This window comes from Mastacembelus armatus, chromosome 1 (genome assembly GCF_900324485.2).
Source record: "Mastacembelus armatus chromosome 1, fMasArm1.2, whole genome shotgun sequence".
Classification (NCBI taxonomy): domain Eukaryota; kingdom Metazoa; phylum Chordata; class Actinopteri; order Synbranchiformes; family Mastacembelidae; genus Mastacembelus; species Mastacembelus armatus.
In genome coordinates this window covers 7,293,347-7,316,134 of record NC_046633.1, presented here as the reverse complement: position 1 = coordinate 7,316,134, position 22,788 = coordinate 7,293,347, and the positions used below count along the sequence as shown (strand labels likewise).

Genomic DNA, 22,788 nt, shown 5'->3' with positions numbered 1-22,788 from the left:
CTTGATGATTAGTTTCTATTACTTGTTTTAGCTGATTGATCAGATCAAGGAGGAGCGAGATGGACAGAGCTTCTTAGTGTGCGAGTGTGGTGGGGGGCTGCAATAGACAATGATTAAATTGTGTTAGGGGGCTAACGCAAAAAAAAAAAAAAAAAACACTTTGCATTTTGCACAGACAAGCATATAACCCTGGACACACACACACATGCATGCACACATGCACGTAGTGCAGAGGATATGGCCTGATATAAGCTTCCTGTCTGATAGCTTTGTTTTCATTTTGGTCTCCTACATGATTTATGTCTGGTAGTGCTTTCCACGTCTCTCATTTTAAATACATGCACACAGATGTGTGATAACTAAATAAAACAGGAAGGAATAATAGATAAATAAACTCAATGCACTGCCATTTTCTGAAGAAAATGAAGACTGTGCTCAAAACCTCACACTTGCACAAATAACTCATCTCCTGCAAACAATTCTACTACGATTTTCTGCTGGCATATTACTGGCATGTCAGCACTGGAGTCATCTTTTAAGATGGCAGACTTGACCTACACGCATGAGCTGGTAAAAACACTGTCGCTCTCACTTCCCACTATCAGTCTTCTTATGTTGCAAGTACAACATGTTCCGATGGAAGAGCTGGGTGTGTTATCAGTTTACATGAACTCAAGCTATAACAAGATACACACTGATACATTAAGTCAAGCACTACATTAAAGCAACAGGTTTGAGGGTTTGTATATTTAAGAGTAAAGAAAGGTGTGAAGCTGAGGTGTCAAACTGGAATAAATGTTTGCCTGAAACCTTTTTTTTTTCTCAGACACAGGTAGGATCTATGTTTCGATTCTTTTCGCAAGTAATTGAATGTTTAGTCTATAAGATATCAGAAGGAATTGAAAATGTGTCCAGTGATTAAAAGGTGCTGTTTTATTTTGGCTGACCAAATCCCAAATACAGTTTATGCAATTAGCACTAAAATAAAATGAAGTGAAGCTGCAAATGCTCACGTTTGAGAAAATGCAAAGAATTCATGCTTTGAATCTTTGCTGTTTTAATAGACTAAGCAATAATACTTCTATGCTGTTTTACTGACTGGTTAGTCTGTAAATACAGGCCTTTCATCAAAATAGTGCATATACGAGCAAAATTAACAGTAGATAATATTAGAAAAAATATTTAGGTATCAGCACGTGAAAATAAGCTGCAAAGGATAAGGTCATCTCACATAAAAGACTGATCAATCAATTAATCAAACTTAGGCTCCAGCAGATCCCCGTTACCCTGGTTAGAAATAAGCGGGTATAGATGATGGATGGATTAATCAAACTAACTGCAGCTCAGAGGAAGGCAAACCAGGCCTGATGGTAAGAATCTTATCTTTGGGAACCTTGTGTTGTATCCTGCTCAGAGGCTTCTGCACCAACCTCCACTCAGAGCTGTGCTACGCCAGCTCCAGATGGCTGCTCAGTGGCACAGTGTGGTGGTGATGGCAGAGCTGCAACCTGAGCTGCTACTAAAATCCATCTGGACTGTTTAGAACAAGATTCACCATATTGGATAAGTGCTGAATGATTCTGTTCAAAACTAGAACAGATGGAGAAAGGAAAGATGACTAACTCACAATTAAAAGTACTTTCGACAATGCTTTTAAAAACTGTGTTAAAAAACAAACAAAAAAAAAAAGGCGGGAAAATCCCCTATCAGCAGAATGCTAAAAGATCCCCTGAAAATGTATTTCTGTTGCTGTAGAAATGTAAATAAGTTTCTGCTCGGGAAAAACAATTTCAGTGTTGTCAGAGAATGGTGATGAGTACAAACAAAACAAACAATGGTTCAACTTCTTCTCAGTACTTTCTTTTTGCTTGTTATGATTCAGCTTGGGACTTTTTCTTCATATTTCTCACTACGCTGTTGGATATCATTGTAGTTTTTCTGATAAATACTGTTTCTGCAATTTATTTGAAGGAAACTGTAGCCACACAATGTTGGATTTTTTTCCCCCACATAGCATGTTCTAAAACGTAAAAAAATAAAGCTCAAGTGTGTAATATATAGAGTGATCTATTAGCAGACATTGTCATTAGTGTGCAATCACTGGAAAATACCATCTCTTGCATTTACTTAATCTTAGAATGAGCCTTTTCAATCTACATAGAGAGCGGGTCTCCTGTCACATAGGCAGCCATTATGTTTCTACAGTAGCCCAGAATGGACAAACCAAACACTGGCTCTAGACAGGGAATTGCGTTATGTTTTAAAGGACACAGCCACCGTACCCTTCCTTATGCCTGAAAACATGGTCCAGCGGGGTGTGACAAAGTATGAAGAAGGTTGCATTCTGCAATCTCACCACTAGATACTTCTAATTCTTGTACGCATTTTACACATTGCACCTTTAAAATATAATCAAGAACTAAAGGAATTCTAAAGAGCAAGTGAAGCAAAGTACAAATTTGAGCAAGCCTACAATTTCTTCTATATTCAGTTCCCTAAAATCTAAGGCTGTTATTCTCCCGTGACATGTGACAGAGGAAGAACAGAAGCTCAAAGAAAAACTACAACCTAACAAACAGAGAAAAGAAGTGTGAACTTGGACCTACCTGTGGTCTAGTAGGAAAATCTTTTCTTGAAATGTCATTCCTGAGAAATCAGACAGAAACTTCAGTAAATACTGTATGTTTTAACTGATCACATATGATCAAACCAACCCTAAGACTTGGGAAACCCTACACAGCCTATACATACAGATAGATATATCTTTGCTACTTCTCGTAAAATTTATGTGATAAACATTACAGTGTGCCTTACAGATTGGTTAAGAGGGCAATATAGACAGAACAGCTAGTGGTTTAAAATAACTTATCAACGTAAAAAAACCAATTTATTCTATCAAACATATTAAGTGAAGGTTTGGAAGCACTTACGCTTTCTTGAATGTGTCCATGTGGTCTGCTCCAGGTCTTTCACCAACACATTCCTTTAGTTGGAAAAATGTATAGTTTTCACGTTATTAAGCACATGGCTGTTTTCCTCATAAAACACAGGAAAAGCTACATCATATTGGTATGGGAAACAGATTTGTTACAGAATCATGAAAACCAAAATCCTTGACTGTACAATTTCTAGCAGCAGCTACTGGATGACAACACAAGTTCATCTAAATATATATTTAAAAAGTAGGAATCAGTTTTAACTTGAGCAGCTGCGTTAGCATGAAGCTGTATGGAATGAGCACAGTAAATAATACCTTCTTATTTTAGTGTGTCAGCATCATAACCTTTGTTAATTTTCACTAAACACAAAGACTAGTTGATGTTGCTGAGAACATCTGTTACTTCTATACTTTTTCTGTATCATATTCCATTGCAATTCATCCAGTAGCTTTCAAGACATTACACTCAAAACTACAAAGTCAGACGATCACTAAATGCATATGATTTTAACATTTGGGAGCCACAAACGTCTGTACCAAATGTCACAGTACTCCATGTAGTAGTTATTGAGATATTTCAGTCTGGACTGAGGTGAGCCAAAGAAATTCAGGGGCTGGAGATGAGTCTGGTAACATTTAAGCAGGAAATGTATTAGCTTTGTAAGATGTATCTTTGGTATAAATGTAAAATACAATGTAATAGTTGAAATTTGTCAAAAAGGTCATATAAATCAAACAACATTATATGTATTGTATCATATTGTGTGTCTTTGCCTTATAATGGAAAACACTGGAAATAACACTCCAAAGGCTTTTAAAGCCCCTGACCACTCTCAATGGCTCTTGACATAATAAGCTCACATTCACAGACACAGTTGTTCATAACAACAGAGACACAGATCCAGCACAACAGTTGCCCAGGCAGTCAGTAAAGTTATACTAACTATCACACATATGCCATATGTCTGTCAAGGCATCACGCCGCATCGGCTCTGTTACTGGCATGGGTACCAAAAAAAAAGTGTGAGTGTGAGAATGTAAACTGAACAATCGTTTCCCATCAGTCAAAGAATCTGTAAAGACCAGATCATGTTACATCAGCTAAATGCTTCATATCATGTCCTCATCATGACTTCGACTGTTTTCTACACATTCCACATTCCTCACTGAACTAAAACACAGGTATGACTTACTGCCACTTGCAAAGCAGGTGAGAGGTAGTTGACCAAGTATTTTAATATGTGGTTGAGGGCTGTAACTAACATTAACTTCATTATCAATTAACCTGCTGATTTTTTAAATTAACTGTTGGTTTAGTCTATGAAATAATGAAACCCAGAAACAATTACACTGACATTCCAAAGAGGAAAAAACAGCCAATTATCATATTTGAGAAGCTAGAACCAGAAATAATTTTGCACTTTTGCTTGAAAATTTACATAAACATTAAATATATGATACATAAAATTATTATAATGTAAGATTTTTTTGTTGTCTTAGTTAATTATTCATTATATGGTGCTATGACACAGTCAGTCTAAAAAAACAAAAAGTAACCAAAATAAAACCAAGGTACTTTATCACAAGTACAATGATAAAAAAATATAAAAAAACCTTTTAGATCTGTGTGCAGTCGCCTAATACAGCTAAGATAGTTCCTTAATCTCTACCTATTGACATATTTCTATTGTCTCCTCAGTGATATTAACGTAGTGTAACAGAAGCTACTTTAGTACATAAGCTGTCATGTCCAGGCAACATTAAGTATTAAAGAAGAACTTTACTGTGCCTGATTAATTTACTGCACTGAGCACAGAACAAACACAATGCTTCATTCAAGAACAGCTGGAAAGCCAAGCTGTGATCTGATGCATCAGCTTCAGTGGATAAAAGCTGCAACTAATTGCCCACAGATAACTGGCCTCCAGATTTGTACTGCTTCTGAAAAAAGTGGTTAACAATTAGCGTGACATGGTGCATATTACAACCCACTGTACACCGAGAAAAGCGGGGAGCCATTAGGCAGCTGCACTGCTTCCTGTCATCTTCCAACCTGCTTCCATTTAGTGATTCTTGTTAACTGCACCTGACAGTTATTTGCATTGAATCAGAAACATGGATGGCATGGGCTGAGCCAAATGCTGCAGACTCTCTGCACCACACTTTGCATTTGAGAAGACGTGATGATGCTTTTTCCACCGACAGTCCTGGAAAGCGTTCTATAATTGGCAACAATGTTGGGATCCACTACAACCTAAACTAGTCTGCATATTTCCTTAGACAACTGAAAGAAACCTGTTTTCTTAAGGTAATCTACTGACCTGCAACAGAGACTGACCTGTAGTGAAGAGTAAGAGAAAAATCACAAAGATAAGAAAAGATGAGTGAAAGACTCACTGTGTGGTCGACTTGGTTATGAGTGACCTGTACCAGCGTAGGGCTATATTTGGACTTCCTGGGCTTCAGGGTTGGCTCAGCTTGATCACTGTGGTCTCCCCGTGAGTCCGCGTTGCTGCCTGTGTCGTCCTCCCTGTTGCCTCTGCTCGACAAGATGTTCTCCTTGTCCGCCCTAATGGACGCAACTCTGTTCTCAGTCGGGAAAGAAGAGGGTGAGGAAATAATACATCTGCGTTCCGTTTCACTGTCTCTGCTGCACACTTTGGCCTGTCTTTATCAGCCTGATAAGAACTGGGTGAACCTAAATGCTAAGGTCATCCTGACATCTCATTCACTTATACCTTCTTAAGAAGCTAATGTGCTGTTTAGCTTTTGTACTAATTCTATTTACTGTCCACACTCTTACTGTCATTTTCTGCTGTCTTTAACCTAATGCACCCCTTTAATCCATGTGTCACTGATCTCTCACCAGGTCTCCATCAACAAGGTTTAGCTTCTTACTGCGATCACTCCAGTTGTTATGAGTGTGGCGTGTCTCAGTGTGCAAGCTCAACCCACAGAATGAAACACATGTTTACTGTCACCAGTAGCACCGCAATTCTGACTATAGTGACATCTGCCCCGATATAAGACGTAAAGACAGGAGGGTAAAAAGATCCTCATTGTATCAGGTTGTTTTGGCCTTAAAACTTCATTTTCTTCTTCTGCTGATTTCATGAGAATATTTCAGTTTATTTGAAAAATTCTTTAGCGTCCATCCCCTGCCTCTTTTTGTCTAGGATTTAATATCTTCAAGGCTGTTTATAGTCTCTAGACTTGAGGAGCCAGCCTCAAGCAGAGAGAGAGGGAAAAGAAAAAAAGAAAAACCTTTCTGTACAGATTTTCTTTTTTCTATTTTTATGACAGAAGTAAATAAACTAAATAAATACTAATACTATTTACTGTACTGTAATACTAATAACAAACTTTATTAGAACTTTATCACAATATAATAAAGAAAAATTAAACTATAAATACTCAGTAAAATTTATATTATCAGATTTTCTATTTTTATTGCAGTAAAACCAGATGTCTGCAGTGCATTTCAGTGTTGACACTAAAGACAAGCTGCCACTAACAGAAAAGCATCAGCTACCGACTTTGTGACGATGTGAGACGCTCTGTACCTTTTGCTATCTCTTTGTTTTAGGCCATCCTCACTCTGCTCCCTCTGGTGTCGACGTCTCTGTCGCGCGGTTGATGTCAGCTTTGAAGGCTGAGGACATGGGGTCAATTCACAGTCCGGTGAACTTTGATCCCTCAAAGGGTTTACATTAAAGAGGTGCTGCTCCACTGCTGAACGTATTGTCCTGTCCAGGAAACTGTACAGAGCAGGAAAGAAAATGAGTTTTTATCCATTACCTCACATATTTAATCATTCATATGAGATAACATAACAAAAACTCTACATTACATTTTCTATGAAAGTAAGGAAAGAAAGGAAGGTCCATTACTTTACTACATCTGGTCTGTAGCGGACAGGGGAGAGGTGGTTACTGAAAGAAAAACAAGAGGGGAAGGTGAGTTAATGCTACATAGACAGGTGGTCACTGAGCAGTGCTCCGGTTCTGTCCCTAGGTGACCAAGGTATGTAGTTTGCATTAGTGGCTCTTAACTCCAGCTGTGAGCCTTATTCCTGTCGGGTACTGTCGCAAAACTTTCTATCTGCACTATTCTTCTTTGCCCTTCTCTTTCTCTGTATGCCAAAATACTTACAGGCATGTAATCTGTAGCTAAGAGGAATTCATTTGGTTAATTACTATTAAGTTGGGTAAATAGAAAAGTTAGCTGCACTTTTATTCTTCAGGCAGATACTACAGCTTTCAGCATGTGATAGATGTCTTTCTCCTGGAGTACAGCTACTTCAACTTGTATAGGGGTGACCTGAAATAATCTTCCATAAACAATAGTGTTGACAGTAACAGCAGAGCTTAGCACACAGGCATTGTACAGTACACTGATAAAGAGAATGATAATAAAGAAGCGAAGTACACTCTGAAGGTGACTGTGGTTCACGTGTGCAAAATAGCACAGAGATGTATTGATACTGGGCCACATAAAAAAGTGGACACACCCTATTGGGTGATAACCAGGTGACCATTTTGATCAATGGTAATGATCCGTTCTCGTGGCTGAAATTAGCTAAAATTTATTCAGAGTTTAAAGTAGAAAAGACAGAGAAAGTTATGTCCACTGGGGCTCACAGGCAGCAGACCAAACTGCTACTACATTTCCCAGCACAGTAGGAAAGAAACATTAACCAGCTATCTAATAATAGAACTGGCCCTGAATGTGACAGGTTAAAGCGTCAGGATATGATTTAATGGCTTACTAATGTTGACAAAGAGTGACCTTTGACTTTAATGGCTGCAACTGTCAGAGGCATGACTTAGTCAAGGGTGGTACTGGTAATCTGTCAGAGATCTCCAGATCTGTCTAGAACTTCTAGGACTGCCTGGAAGGCTCTTCTAGAGGTGTTAAGAGGGTCAGTGTATATTCATTTAAAACTCTAAGAAGTGGTTCAACTTTTTTTGACTGCTTGTGCCACATTTAGGCTGTTGATGAAATAATCAGGTGAGCTTGACTGTGTCAAGTGTAAAATATTTGATGGGCTAAATAAATCTTCTGCCAGCTAGTGTCGCTCCAGCAGCATAGAGATGCGGCCGTTTGGTAAATCGCCATAGGATGAGACAGCACTACCTAATGACTGTACCGCTGTCTTTGTTTTAACTAAATACGCAACAGTGTGAAACCAGTCTGGTATGAGACAGGATTGTAGCCTGGGGTGCAGTGGTGATAGTCATGAGTCATGATCCACTGATAAAAAGACACCATGGAACAAGAGGGATGAGCCAATGCATCAGAAACATAATCAAAATATCACCACCAGAATATGAGAGCAGCAAGTGTGTAATCCTTTCTTAAGCACACACAACCTATAAATATAAAATTATACCACCAGCCATAGTTTAGTGTTTGATCAAGAACAGGATCAGCTGCAATGCAGTGTTTGTGCAATTTCATCCCCCCCAATGTGTATTTGCTGGTTTAAACTAAGGGGATGACTGTGATCCAACTTTATCCTTGAAGAAGGATAAAAAGTGTTGTTTGTTCAAGGTCTGCTCTGATCTCTGATGAAAGAGCAAACACGAACTTGGATTTGGGCCAGTGACGTAAAGACTACCTTGAAGATTTATGCAACACAAACCATACATCTTTGTTTAGGAATGCATAATTCCATACTGCGTATTATTAATTCCATGTTACTGACAGTTTTAATATCTTAATTAGGGTATTCATGTACAATGTATAAAGATAACAAAAAAAACATTACATAAGTAGGTGTGTCCGCTCTACTGCTTGATAACGTTTACACACTTCTCTGCTTTCTTGCAGAGATTTACAAGAGAAGCTTAAAGCCAATAAGCCAATAAATATGAAACTAGAGCTCAAGGCCAATCAACTTAGCTCAGCACCATTTTTTGACAAACTCAAAATACAATTTTTAAATTAACATGTGATATATGATCAAATCAAATCAATATCAACTGTTTTGTTTGTAATTTTAATGCTGACTGTAAGATTTGCTCAACAGGTAAGTCTTGGTATTTAAAATTGTGCTATTGTGTTATTTTTGTCCTGCTCAATGTGATTTTAAAAATCTAGCAACTTCTAAGTAAGGAAAGGAATAGACAAGAACAAAATGATATGTTTCTGTAGTTAATGTCTATGTTTTTAAAGACAAGTGGTCTCTAAAGTGTAAAAAGTGTAGAGGAAACAATTTCGAAGTTTCCAAAGCAGAAGCTTATACCAGTTAAATCCCCTGCACTGTGTACCCAGCACCGCCCCTTCAGGTAATCCTGTATTACACCACAGTCAGATATTAACCAGGACCTTTAGAGTCTTTGGTCTCTACACACAAAGAAAAATATGCTGGTCTACAATCTCACTTTGACTTGGCAGTTGTTAGAGAAGCTCTATTTGTAAAGGAATACAAGTAGACCTTCATAGAAAGAGAAAGTTTGTATGTTCTGCTTTTTTATGTGTGTGTGTGTGTGTGTGTGTGTGTGTGTGTGTGTGTGTGTGAGAATGTGACAAAGTACAAGTAGACATTGAAATAGTAACGAACGTGAGCAACACAAGTGAACAAGAGGCAACAATAGAGATGTTATCAGCAATATTTTTCTGTCTCTGACAAATTGCTTATCAGCAAACTGCAAACAACTAACTGAAGAACCAGCCATTAACAGTGACTGACTGGACAAGCTGCTGTGGTTTGAACAACCTACAGTGAGGACTAAATGTGAAAGGATGACAGCAGTCACTGATGATTCGACCACACATTGTCAAGCATGTGCAAAAATATGAGGCTTTATAGTGTACATGTGTATCGACGTTCCCTTTATCAGTAATATGTTTGTTTTCACTCAGGATCATATGTTGCACTTTGGTTCTAATGGCAAAACATTCAGTTACTAATGCAACCTACACAGCCATGCATTATCTAAAGAACATTTATTTGAGAATGAAATGCATTTTATGATGTATTGTCTATAATATTATGATCTGTGGGCTGGCTTTTTCATGAAAATACCAGTTGGACATCCCAGTCTGTTCCTGTAATTAAAAATCAGTTTATTGATTGATTTGCTGATTGTACTTTTGATGAACGTTAAGTAATTGTAACCATCAAATCGTTGTGGAACAGTGTTTTCTCCCAGGCATGTCTATGTAAAATAGGTGTTGTGTCTCAAACAAGTTGTGGCTGCTTCAGGAACCAAACAGTACTGAACAACCTACTGCATGTGCACTTTCCTTCTAGCTGGTGGTTCCATTGTTTCCAATGAAAATGCACGGAGGCAGCGGAGACTGTAGTCACTTCCCCTGCAGAACAACATACTCTTACCAATGCTGCCATTTTTCTACAACAAACACAGGAAGCCTACCTCATGTAGAAAGGAGACACTGGCCTCTCTTCTTGAGAACTGGAATATGAAAACAAACAGATATAATGAATTAGCTGGTTGGATATGGCTCTGAGGTGCTATGGCATAAAGACATAAAGTGCCCCTGCCCCATCACATGTGAATGGGGCTGAAAATAGGACCATAAGGCCTTTTGTCTGCTGAATAATGGCCAGGCAGTGCTACAGATCAGCTCCTTTGTGGAACTCGTCTCCGGTAATTATTATGAACCAACAGTGAAATGGGGGCTGCTCTAGTATATAGGCTGGCTGCTGCCAGTGACACATGATGAAATTATGCAACAACAGGAGGAACTCTGTGTTAGCGCTGAATGCTGAGTGTTGCTTAACATTTTCATACGGGCTGAAAATTTCATAATCAGCTAGTGTTGTTTGCCTCAGCAGAGCTGAATACTGTTTTATCTTCTCCTAAAGTCAAAGCGGGAAGAAAAACACTGCAATCAAAACACGAACTGCTACAAGTGCAATATAAAAAAAAACATAAGGCTGATTTTACTGTGAAAGCTAAACTTTTAAATTTTCTATCTCTGCAAATCAAAACAGAAACAGGCTTCAAGAGCTTAAATTTTACATGAACGCACTGACAGGATCACTTTCACAGTTAAAACAGTGTGACCTTTTGTCATGTTTTCCCCGTATTTGGACTTTATTTTGATTTTTACCTGCGAGATGAGAACACTTGTTGGGACAACATAATCTCTGGCAGAACTCTGAATTTACAAATATGCAACAGAAAGGATTTAGCCACAGTTCAGGTGAAAACAGGTGTTGACAAACCAGGTATATGCATATGCACAAAAAGTCCATTCCAAATAAATAAAATACAAATAAAATCAAAACAACCTGGTATTATCTCAGTTGATTAATAGAAGTGAAGTCAGTTGCAGCCCTACTTGTCAGTTGATGGGTTGGTTAGATGTGTGGTCTTTATGCAGTTTTCTAAATAATAAATCAATTTGAATTTATTTTAATCCCTACTGTAATTAAAGCTACCTATCCTGTACTATTTGCAGCTCATATGTGGTAGAGAGTCTAAATATTCTGGCCTGCTGGTTTTGTTTTCTATTAGAAAGAGGAATAGAAAATACATGGCCTCAAACAGAAACAATCACAAACCTGACTGATTGTGGGTTGTAAACATTTTGAGTAACAGCACTGATGGAAGTTGTTATTTAGTGGACTATTCAGTGAATGTTTTGTACTCTGCATGTTTTGGTACGTGGCGTGCCTTTGCGTGGCTTACTGTAAGGGGCATGAGCACTCAGGGGATGGGAAACCACTTTGATCGTTCACGCGGCACCTCAGCAAATTCAAAACAAAGGATTTAGGTTTCAAGTCAGGCAGGAACCAGAATGGGCCAGAGTTCGTTGAACTTTTAAAGTTTTCTGAAATGACACACTGAATAGGAAATCTGCATGTGTTCGTCCAGCCTTGTTTGAGAAGCAGGTGTAGTTCACCACAAAACGCTTCCAAAATCCGTTAAAGTCGCAGCGGTAAATGTTTTTGTTTTTTTTTTTTCTCCTCACACCCATGTTCTTAACTGGTGTTACACAGTCTGGCAAGCCTATTAAAATAATGTGTGCCGTCACTACCGCCATGAGTTGCAAAAGCGGAAATCCTGCTTACCCACTACCTTACTGAGGGGATAACAAGAAGCTTTGTAGGGGTACTCGGAAAAGGTCTGATCCCTCCAGGGCAAATGGAAAACAACCAAAGGCAAGTTGGTCAATTTGGACAGGTTGCACTTTTTCAACATTTTCAAAAGTGTCTGGACAAAAGTAGTCTGTCTTAGCAATGCTGGTCACTTGAATAATCCTCCAACAATTTTTGGCTGGGTCCCTTTCCTTCCATTCTGCCCTGCCTTTTTCAAAATCCATCTTTAGTTACTATCAGTGACAGACTGATGTGAAGTAGACTGGCTAAGTAAAGCAAACCAAAGGCTGATCCAAAATGAAAAACAAAAACAAAAAGTCTGTTTCAGTTCCTTATCTGTGCCAGAGTCCTAAATACTGTCTTCACTGATCCTCTGAGAAACAATTCAAAATCCAAATGTACTCAGTCAAAAGCAACAAATCTTCATATTTGGAAGCTGGAACCACTGAATGTTTGTTATATATTCATGAAAAGTTAGTCAATGATCCAAATTCTTACTATACTTAAAATCAAGCAATCACTTAATCTATGCTCTCTTAAGTACTAGTTGAAAAACCTAAATCATTTTGAAAAAAAAAAAACTGTTGACTTGTAAACAGCTGCTGTCTTATCAATCCTTTTTTACCTTTTTGTTTGGTCTGTCACTGAACTTTAACATAAAAATTTCCTAACATGTTCCAGAAAACCTGATAGATATCTGGTAGATACGCTATGACTGGAATGACTTTTTAATGGTCACTGCTATGATTTGGGGAAAAAAAACAAAACAAAAGCACCACAGTGATATAACAAATACAGCAAATGCAGTTTGATCCAGCCAGCAGTCTTTTTCTGTAAATGGTATGTGCTGTGAGGCTTTAGGGCACATGGATGAGGCTCCCTGACAGACGGCCAACAATATCGTTATATCCCCAGGGAGCCTGCACTTACACCACACTGCAATGTTCCTTTCTCCCACCTATTTCCAGTGGGCTTCTAAGAAACCCAACAGTTGCGTCACAAGACTCAGTGAACCATGGCAACTCCATGCAAAAGCCACTATGCAGCCTCTTTGTATAACTACGTAATGCTAAAAGCATAATAAGTTCACATGATGCTGCAATGTTGCCTCATGCGGCCTATGTGGTAAAAAAGGCTGTTGTCAGATTTCAAACTGTGACATACATAATTAATTTATTCATTTATTTGAGAAAAAGGAGACAGAGTGTCATGTAAAGATGTAAGATTCATCCTCTGATATAGCACAGAGGTCAAAATGTGGCTACAAGAGTCTATCTAAGAGAATGAATAAATATCAATGGAGTGAATGGGCTGAGTCAGGATAGTTATAGTTCCTGGAAGGCAGGATGCATGTCTTAAATCTAAATAAATAAAAAATAGCCTTTTTACCATCAGCAGGATTTAAACCTACTTTATATTTCACTCTAGAAAAATAAAGATCATGAATGAAAGATAAAAAATTAAGAAACCACAGTATCTTGATTCTAGATTTTGTTGCCCTGACTTTGGACCTATTTAATTCAGTTGTGGTCCAGTTTGTTGAGCTGCTGTATGTGCTGCTGACACAGATTTGTGACACATACCTATGGAAAGTGAGTGCAAGCTGACAAGTGGGCACGAAGGCGGCTACAAATACAGTATGAGAACACAAATTTAAACTGATGGAAATTCTTGTGTTAAATCACAGCTACTTAAAACAAAAACAATTTTTATAGAAACTCAGAAAACCTTTATCTGTTTTTCCCACTATCTCCACATGAATGTCTTTGAACATTTGAAAATAGTTTGAAAAACAGCTGTCACCATCTGAGCTGTCAGATACTGATACTGAGAATCAGAAACTTTTTTTGCATTAAAGATGCTAAACTCATTTGAGTATTTTTGCTGGATCTAAATACCAGTGAGTTCAGACTGCTGGTGCACGTTACTGGGATCCCTTGTCACTCTGTGTACATCAGTCACCCAATACGACCAGACAAGAAGAATTTTAGGGTGTGGGGGAATTACATCAGAAGATTTAGTGCTGGTGAGGAAAGCTCTTGCTATCGTTAACGTATTATATTTGTCCTTCATGCAATCAGGAACATCATGCTCAATTAAAAAGGACTTAACTGGATGTGTTGATTTAATAAATGTTATACCACGCAAATGCCATTTTCTAAGGCATAACCATCAAAGAAAAGCTTTGAATTATATTTCACATAACATGTGATAAAAAAATGCATAAACATTTACCTGGTATCTCTCTCTCTCTGTCTATCTATCTATACATACATACATATACATATAAATGTGATTTATAATTCAGTAGGAGGTACATGTATATCTGAAAGCGTGTGTGTGTGTATGTGTGTGTGTGTGTGTGTGTGTGTGTGTGTGTGTGTGTGTGTCCTACCAAACTTTTATGTAATGTGTTAATGGATCTGGTGCTGACACTGTTTCGAACTCTGATTAATGTCTTAGTAAAGGTCACTGGTGTTCTACAAGTCATAGTTGAAGCCAAAACAGAATCATCATTTGTCATTTTGGTATTTCAACATCACATGTGGCATTTATTGCTTTGATCCACATTAAAGACCAGAGGTATCCGACTCCAGTCCTCGAGGTCTACAGTCCTGCTTGTTTTCCAACTATCCCTGCCCGATCTACTGCTGAGTATCTGGTCCTGGAGTTGGCCATGCCTTTTATAGGCATTATAATTAAATGTGGATATTGTTCTACTGAGCGTTTTTCAGAGAGGAAGTTTGACCTATATATCAGTATTTTAAATTTCTGGTACCAGATAGACAGAATTTGAAATGAAAGGATGTTTTAAACAGTACAGCAGTAAGATTTTCACCCAAATAGTGCAGGTGTGATGAAAGTCAAGGTTAATACTAATCTAAGCCCCAGGTTAAAGCTGCAAAAAGCCAAACAACAGACCTAACCGTAACCTCGTTTCTCCAGGACTGAGGAAACTCAACACCAAGTGGTTCCAGTTTCAGCTTCTTATAATAGGCTTGTTTGCATGCCAATGGCACATTTCCACAGGGCTTAGGCTTTTACAACGCAGCAGACAGTTGGGATTCTTCACCCTTACCCTCGGCTGATAGCACATCACTTACTGTAGGCAAACAGTGATCATAACCTATAACGCCCCAATACTCCACACTGGAACTGGAAACAGTGAAAACAAGATGGCATCGCAAAATAAGAATTAAAAAAAAAAAAGAATTAAAAAAAATTCAGGTAAGGTATGCAGTAGTGAAATTTTGTTTTGTCATCAGCCTTGGGTTTTATTTTAGAGCGGCCATAAAGGATCACACTTACTGTGATCCTAATAAAAACCGTTTATTGCATAGCGTAAGTGAATTCTGTTTTTACGACATGCTTGCGTTGGGTGACGAACTAAAATAATTTGTATAAAATCATGGTTAACAAATAATAATCTAAAACATAAAATACATACAAAGAATCTGCTAATATAACATCATGTGTGCAACAGTACATACAACAATAACTCACAACAAACTTCCTAAAAATGTCACATCTCTGCAGACTAATGAAAATCTGCCATTAACACAGCTGCATCACTATTTTTTAAAAACAAAATGGGTGCATGATCTTTGACCAGACACACTGACCTGCTGACGGCCTCTGTGCTGCCAGAGGGGCTGGAATGGGGGTTGGAGTCGGTGACTTGGCAAGCCAATGGTATGGGAGTCTCCATTGCTTCTGGGCTTGGGTGCTTCAGCTCTGAGGTCAGGGGCAATATTACTGGTATGGGGAGAGGTCTTGCATGGGGCAACCCAGCGGAACAGCTTGGCTGAGGGACATCCGGGGGGATGCTGTCTTTTTTCCCTGTCCTCACCTGTTTGACACATAGAGACAGAGATACCAACCACACGTGAGTCTTGTAAAAGGAAATATGAGAGAGCAGAAAGGGTACATGCACAGCACAGCAAGTTCATACACAAACACACACAGACACAGAGAAACATACAGTGGAGCTTTAAACCTTTGCTCGGGTTACTATAAAACATGCATTTGAAAATCTTCTAAAGGTGAGGCATAGAGCAATAAAAGAAACAGCTGAGGGGAGAAAATAGGTTAAACAGAATATAAAAAAAGGGGGTCTTACCGTGCTGACCCTAAGTGGGTATAAACAGCGTGAACCACCAACTGTAGTGTAAGAGAAGAACCTTAACCTAATTACAGCTACATTGTGAAAAGTATTCTTCTGCATTTTTACTCAAGCAGGGAAATCTGAAAGAAGCGCTGAAATAGGCGTCATGAAGCTTCCTCTTAGGACATATGGAAAGCAGTTTGGCGATGTACACTGTGTGCAAAGAGCCAGCTGGATGTAAAAAACAAAGAGCATTGAATGGGCCTGACGCCAGCTTCAGTATTGATAATGGTTGAAAACGCCCAATGCTAAAAGAAGCTTGGCCCTAGATAAACATCTGTCAGCTCAATTAAAAGCCTTACTTTTTTCCTCTTTACCAATTAACGATGGAACATTCCCATTTGGGGTATAACGTAATGGGTTGGGTTCTAACATGTATGGATGCTGCCTCCATTTAGACGTTTAGTCATTGATGCACTTAATGGGTGAATCTTTGGAAACATAATGAGTTCCACAAGCTTCTTTAGCTAGACCTGGTATGGATTTTACCCTTTGGGGCTTTGTAATTGATTTGGCTAAATTTGTCATTCACAGAAAACCACATAAGAGGAAAACTGTATTGTACTTTTAGGAGACAACATGGAGATTACCGGACAAGTCTCTCCTCTCAAACTGTTTGGTCAATGCTGGAAATATTTTCTGATTATGTATTTTATTTATATCTTATATATATATATATATATATATATATATATATATATATATATATATATATATATATATATATATGAAATCAATAAAACCTTTAATATTAAAAAAGGTCCAATAGAAAACCCTGATATTCCCCTGTGATGCTCTTTGCAAAGGAAGAACTGAAATTCTTCACTTAATCAATCATTACTATAGTCAGTGGAGAGTTTGAATCCTAGACTATACAGGCTGTAATAATTCATGCTGGACACACTAAAAAAAAAATCACATACATGACATAGTGTGACTGGATACTCACACGTGACTGATCTTAGACATAGTCATGAAAACTCCGGGAAGTGCTAAATACCAAACTTCAGGTCAGTTTGAATAGTGTCAACTACTGACCCATCATGCTGTCTCCATTCCTGCTTCTCAGTTTCTGCTTATGCATAAAATATCTCAAACAGCAGCAGCAAGTAGGAGCTCATTAGGCCAGATGGAAAAGAGACCTGCAGACCTGGATGAGAATATGATGCAGTTTTTTAAATTATGCATTAACTAATAACTTGAATACATGCAACAAAAAATCTCTCAGTATGGGCATGTATATTGGAGCTATAGAAGTTGATATTTATGGTGATAATAAATCACTTTGATAAATCATTAAGAAGGTTGAGTTATTTACAGCACAACCTTTTTTAAAGGAAGTACAATATATTATGTACTATACAGTTACATTTGCATCATATGAATTCGGCATGTGTAAATTGATCCACCATGTTGTGCCTTTAACAATGGCACAATGGATCTATACCTAGTGTCTATGGCATGCATGCGTTCTACTAACGGTCCCACAATGCAATGCATTTTATACTTACGATTTTAAATTGCCACTGTGCGCTTTTATAGCATCAGTGATGATGCAAAACTGTCATAATTACTGTGTATAATATAGTCACAAGGGAATCAGGGGAAAAAAGGGATGATTAGGTTTTATCAGCATACTAGCTATATGGAATACCTAATGTGTTGCTCATGTAACACTAACTCTTAAAAAAAAGCATAGAAAATTATATTAAAATAGAATATTCTGCTTTTCCACTGACTACTGAGTGAAGCAAACATCCCTCGTCCTTTCTTGTTGCTAGTCAGCATTTGTTTTATCTCTACAGTGATTCTTGACATGTGTAACAAGTTGATGGTGTCAGATCTTTGTTGAAAACCACATTCCGAACAACCATAGCAAGATTATCTTAGTCTGTGTTAAAAAACTGAAGCCATTTTATCATGTATACAAATATCGGTGAATACACAGCTAACTTCGCCCTGATGTGTGTTAAAAGGAGCAAAGTTTAAACTCTGCTAAATGGAATTTATCAAATGTAGCTCTCTCTTTGATTGAAATAAATACATCCAGGATCTGTTTCTAAAATGGACACAAACAAGCTTTAATCCCACTCACATCCGTGGTCAAATGCCATTTCTGTAACAGGACTCATCTGTGATACTACTACACAAATGGAAGAGCACGCCTTTGCCCATGTTTGTCTCTCACTGCAAATAAGCGTCTTGTTGTTTCCTGCAGCAGACTGCTTTTATCAAATCATATCATGAGACTAAGCATCGAGGCCACAGGCATCAGAGGCTGTCTGAGAGATGACCTCGGGCTAATCAGCACCAAGGCACTACAGCAGATAAGGAAGCAGGAAGTGTTTGTTGGGGAGAGTGAGAAACAGACTGTAATAAATCATTAGGCCCAACAATTAGTCACATTGACAATAGCAAACCCTTCTGTACCTTTTTCTTCCTTTGTCTTGGATTTGGGGTGTTTGGGGATTTGTCCAGAGGTCCTGCATTTTCTGTTAAGTTTTTTTGTCCAACCTTGGAAAACACAAAAGAAAAAATAAGAAAAATAGAGTAAATACTACAACATGATGAGACTACTAAATTTGTTAGATGCTGCTTTAAAAATAAATAATAATCAATACTTAAAGAAATTAAAGAAATACATTTTCTGCACCTCGTTTCAATGCTTTTACTAACTTTGCCTTGCTACAGTAGCTACTCTTAAAATCAAATGCAATGATTTATTATTTCAAAATCTTACCACCAATTAAGTTTAAAACACAATGGGGAAGCACATGTGATCCAATTCAAATCTCAGTCTGTCAAAAGTGTAAGAAGCTTCAAATCTAAATATTGTAAACATCTCTAGCATGAGAAAAATGATGTTATCAGTAGAGTCAGTTACGTATTATTAAAGGGTCATCTTCTATGCATGCACAATGAATGACCTCAATATACACCATATATATACACCGTATAACCCAGGCAGTATACACAGTTCAGCTGATAACATCTCAGAAGCTCACAGAGGCCCATCCAGACGTTCACAGAAATGATCCTTTGTGTTAGAAAACAGCTTTTCCAAAACATGCTCGTGCTTACGTCACACAGATCACATGGCATCTACTCAAAAAGACTATGTAAGGGAATTTAAAAGAGTTCATGGTAGTTTGATCTAGGAATGTCATACAACAACAACAACACCGTAGACAGATGCATGCTTCCATAACAGGCACACTCAAGAGCGTTAACACACAAACAAAGTCATGTACATGGTGGCGTGCTACTACAAAGCAGAGCACGCACTTTCGTCCTGGGATGTGGTGTGGGCGTCTTCACGTTGAGGTTGCTGGGTGACTTCTCTGTGTCTCTGTCTGTCACATGTGCCTCCTAAGAGCAGAAAAAGGACAAGGAAGACATATTTTGTAATCTATAGTTCACATAGAGTAACAAAAGGAAAAACAAACGATGCTTAACAAAGGCCAATCACAATAAGATGGGTAACTTGCTGTGCTTGGTTTATTTCTTGTAGCTACAGAGCACCGGCTACAAGATGCCGTCAGAAAAAAACGAACAGACCAGACAAACCAGCTAATCAATACAGACACCAGCCATCAAAACAAGAATAAATCAACAAGCATAGACTAAAAACAGCCACCTGTGGGGAGAGGGGGTGGGGTGGGGGGCTCCTTCCTGCAAGGCTGTGATGTAAGATCAATACTTAAATCAGTTTTAGCTCGGTGTTGCATAAGCCTATGTTTCTAAACCATCACTCCTCCAAGTGGAAGGGCAGAAGGTGAAGTCACAGGCCAGACAGGAGGACACCACACTGTTTAAGGTGCATGGGCACAATGTGTTACTCACAGATAGCTGCTGTACCAGCTGTACTGCATTGTAATGATCAGCAGCACATCTCTACTTCATATACACATTAGCAGCTGTCGTTCCAATGAGCATACAAGACCTTGGGAATGATAAGGCTTGATTTTTCGTCCGTGCAGCGGTCTCTCTCTCTGTCGCTCTCAAAGATGCTGCTATAGTTCTGGATGAGCTTGACCATGATATTGTTACAGATATTTTGGTCCTTCATTGCTTCAAAGCCAGGAGCCACACTGGAAAAGAGCAGGAGGGGGAACAAATCAAATCAAATAAGTTAAAAGTAAACAAATGAGATTTTGTCAGCACAGCAGTAGATAGCAGACTTTCTATTTTTCATTTTACACTAAAAGAACACATTTGTTCGGCTGTGTTAAACAAATAAACAGCAGTCATCAGATAGTCGTTCAGCTGTCCCTCAAAGTATAATCTCTGATGGCACTGAGTTGTTACTGAACAGCTGTGTGATATGTACACTTGGCTGTAAACCTGACTGTAAGCCAAGTTATATAACCTTAACACACACACACACACACACACAGTAGAGTTCCTTATTATTCTCTGTTCAGTCCACACTGAGACTTGATCTATCGCCGATGCAGCTTTCTTGGGACTGAGCACCCAAAGCTTATTACTGAAGATGCCCAGCAGTCACCAGACTGGAGAACAGTGGAGATCCATGTCAGGAAATGTAGCCTGTAACCTACTACCCAGAAAATCATAAATAGACTAGCGAGAACAGAAGGATGTAGCTCGGCAGCTGCCAGGAGGCATATTAAAGCCACAGACTGAAGCATTTATTTATGAACCTCAGAGTAATATTTAAAATATATTACCATTGAAGTGTTCTCGATATGCCATAAGACATTACTTCAAAACTGTTCACCAAACTTTAAATGGGACCACAATGGAAATAAGTCTTATTACTTTATTATGTTATCCTTAACAATGTCAGAACCCAGTATTAAGTCAACTCTTTCTCAAACAGTGACAGAACAGTTGAACACAGGTGTCTGAAAAAAAAATAAAGGTTCCTATTTTTGGATTTCAAGAGTAATATTACGTATCACAAGCAGAGTTGCACATTGTTGTGATTTTGTCTCGTCTAAATGAGCTACAGCACCACCTGCTGGCCAAATATTTAAAAAGAGAGAAGTGTCTCTTAGGTTTACACGTTGTGATACATTTCTTATTGATTTGTTTAAAATGATTTTCCTCTAATATTGGCTGCATTAAATATTAAGTCTGTTTCCATTTTGAAATACAGGTCAGTAAAACTACAAAAAACTATTTTCCTATGAAACAACATTTTGACCGAGGTTCATTATCTTACTCAATATGTGCTGTGTGTTACAAGAGTGGAATCATTCTGTCTATCCTTCTGCCCTGGCATATGAAACCAATGCTTAATATCTGACTCACTAAACAGAAATAGAAAAGACTCCTGAATCCCTCAGCATCAGTTATCATGACTGTCTGCCTGCCTATTTTTTTCCAGACTAAGCCAACCATAAAAACTGCAACGTACATAGTACAAAGGTCAAAGGGAAAGACACCAAACTTGCCAAAACTTTCAGGAATGTCAGTTATGTTCATCAAGGATATGAACACACAGAAATAGACCTGTATAAAGGACTAAAATTGATGTACTTATATCTATTTATTTAGCTTAGTCAAGTTGCCTCCTATGGCCTTAAATATGAATAATTAAAACCAGTGTCAGTAATGCTTCAGATTACTTGAACCATAACTCAGTAGCTGACATTTTGGACTGGGAGTTCTACACTTTACCAGCAGACCTTTGTAATTTCAAAACGACTACAGCCAATGCAATAATTAATGCAGGTTCAAAGGTATTAAAAGCTTCAGTAATCAAAAGTGCTTAAAGACAGAAAGCTTCAGTGATAGTGGGATTACGCCATCAGTATTTATTTCAATGCCTATACCACAGGTACCCTCAAACACGGTTAAACTTACTGGAAGACACTGGGTCCAAACACAGTGGCGAGGTTGAGGGCAGTCATACGATTGTCCCCGTGGTTGCTCTCGACAATGGTAAGGAAGTGGCAGAGGTAGCGGAGGAGGCTGTGGTGGACATCTGGAAGCTGCTGGAGGAGGTCTCTCCAAGCTGACCAAGAGCCATCATCACCGCACTCTACACACACACAACAAGTTATCAAAGGTCAAAGGTTAGGATTGTAGTCACTAATGTTTCCCATTAGAAAAACTCTTTTGGCAAACAAACTTTAGTAAAAACATTGATACATGTTGCAATGCTTGAAGCAGCCTTTTATCAACATTGGCATTCTGCTCATGTCCATTCAGACTCAAATGAGCAGTGATTACTGACATTACCAAGTGCATTTTGTTTGGAGCCATTCACAATATGTAAAATATATTATACCATATATTTTAATAAATAAGCTAAACTTCAAATCCTAAATTCTAGAGGTTTTCCCCAGCAGGCAGTGATCGTTCCATTCACCTGCTCTCTGTAATACCTAATCCTGAGTTACGGTGACTGGTAATACATGAACATTACAGCAAATAGCCCAAAAATATGTTGATGCTATTACTTAGGATACATAATTAGGTCAGAGCTAGATAAACGGATAGAGCCACTGATCCTGCAAGACTGACTGATGCAGACACTGTGAAATGTGTGCGTCTACGTGAGCGTGTGCACATCTGAGTATGTTCAGGGGGGAGGTGGGAAGAATGGCTCAGAGCTGCTTATTGTTCAGTAAACTTCAGACT

General features: G+C 38.3%; 1 protein-coding gene across 1 annotated transcript in view; it reads right to left on the bottom strand.

Moving 5' to 3' along the window:
- fam13a (family with sequence similarity 13 member A) overlaps nucleotides 1-22,788 on the bottom strand; it is a 42,524-nt gene that overhangs the window by 11,715 nt on the left and 8,021 nt on the right. The window contains exons 4-14 of the mRNA XM_026302907.1: nucleotides 22,009-22,186; nucleotides 20,120-20,267; nucleotides 19,462-19,545; nucleotides 18,607-18,690; nucleotides 15,635-15,861; nucleotides 10,321-10,359; nucleotides 6,829-6,870; nucleotides 6,502-6,696; nucleotides 5,336-5,522; nucleotides 2,931-2,983; nucleotides 2,607-2,646 (exon numbers count right to left, since the gene is read on the bottom strand). Coding sequence (XP_026158692.1) covers nucleotides 2,607-2,646; nucleotides 2,931-2,983; nucleotides 5,336-5,522; nucleotides 6,502-6,696; nucleotides 6,829-6,870; nucleotides 10,321-10,359; nucleotides 15,635-15,861; nucleotides 18,607-18,690; nucleotides 19,462-19,545; nucleotides 20,120-20,267; nucleotides 22,009-22,186 — 1,277 coding nt within the window. The remainder of the gene's footprint in view (nucleotides 1-2,606; nucleotides 2,647-2,930; nucleotides 2,984-5,335; nucleotides 5,523-6,501; nucleotides 6,697-6,828; nucleotides 6,871-10,320; nucleotides 10,360-15,634; nucleotides 15,862-18,606; nucleotides 18,691-19,461; nucleotides 19,546-20,119; nucleotides 20,268-22,008; nucleotides 22,187-22,788) is intronic.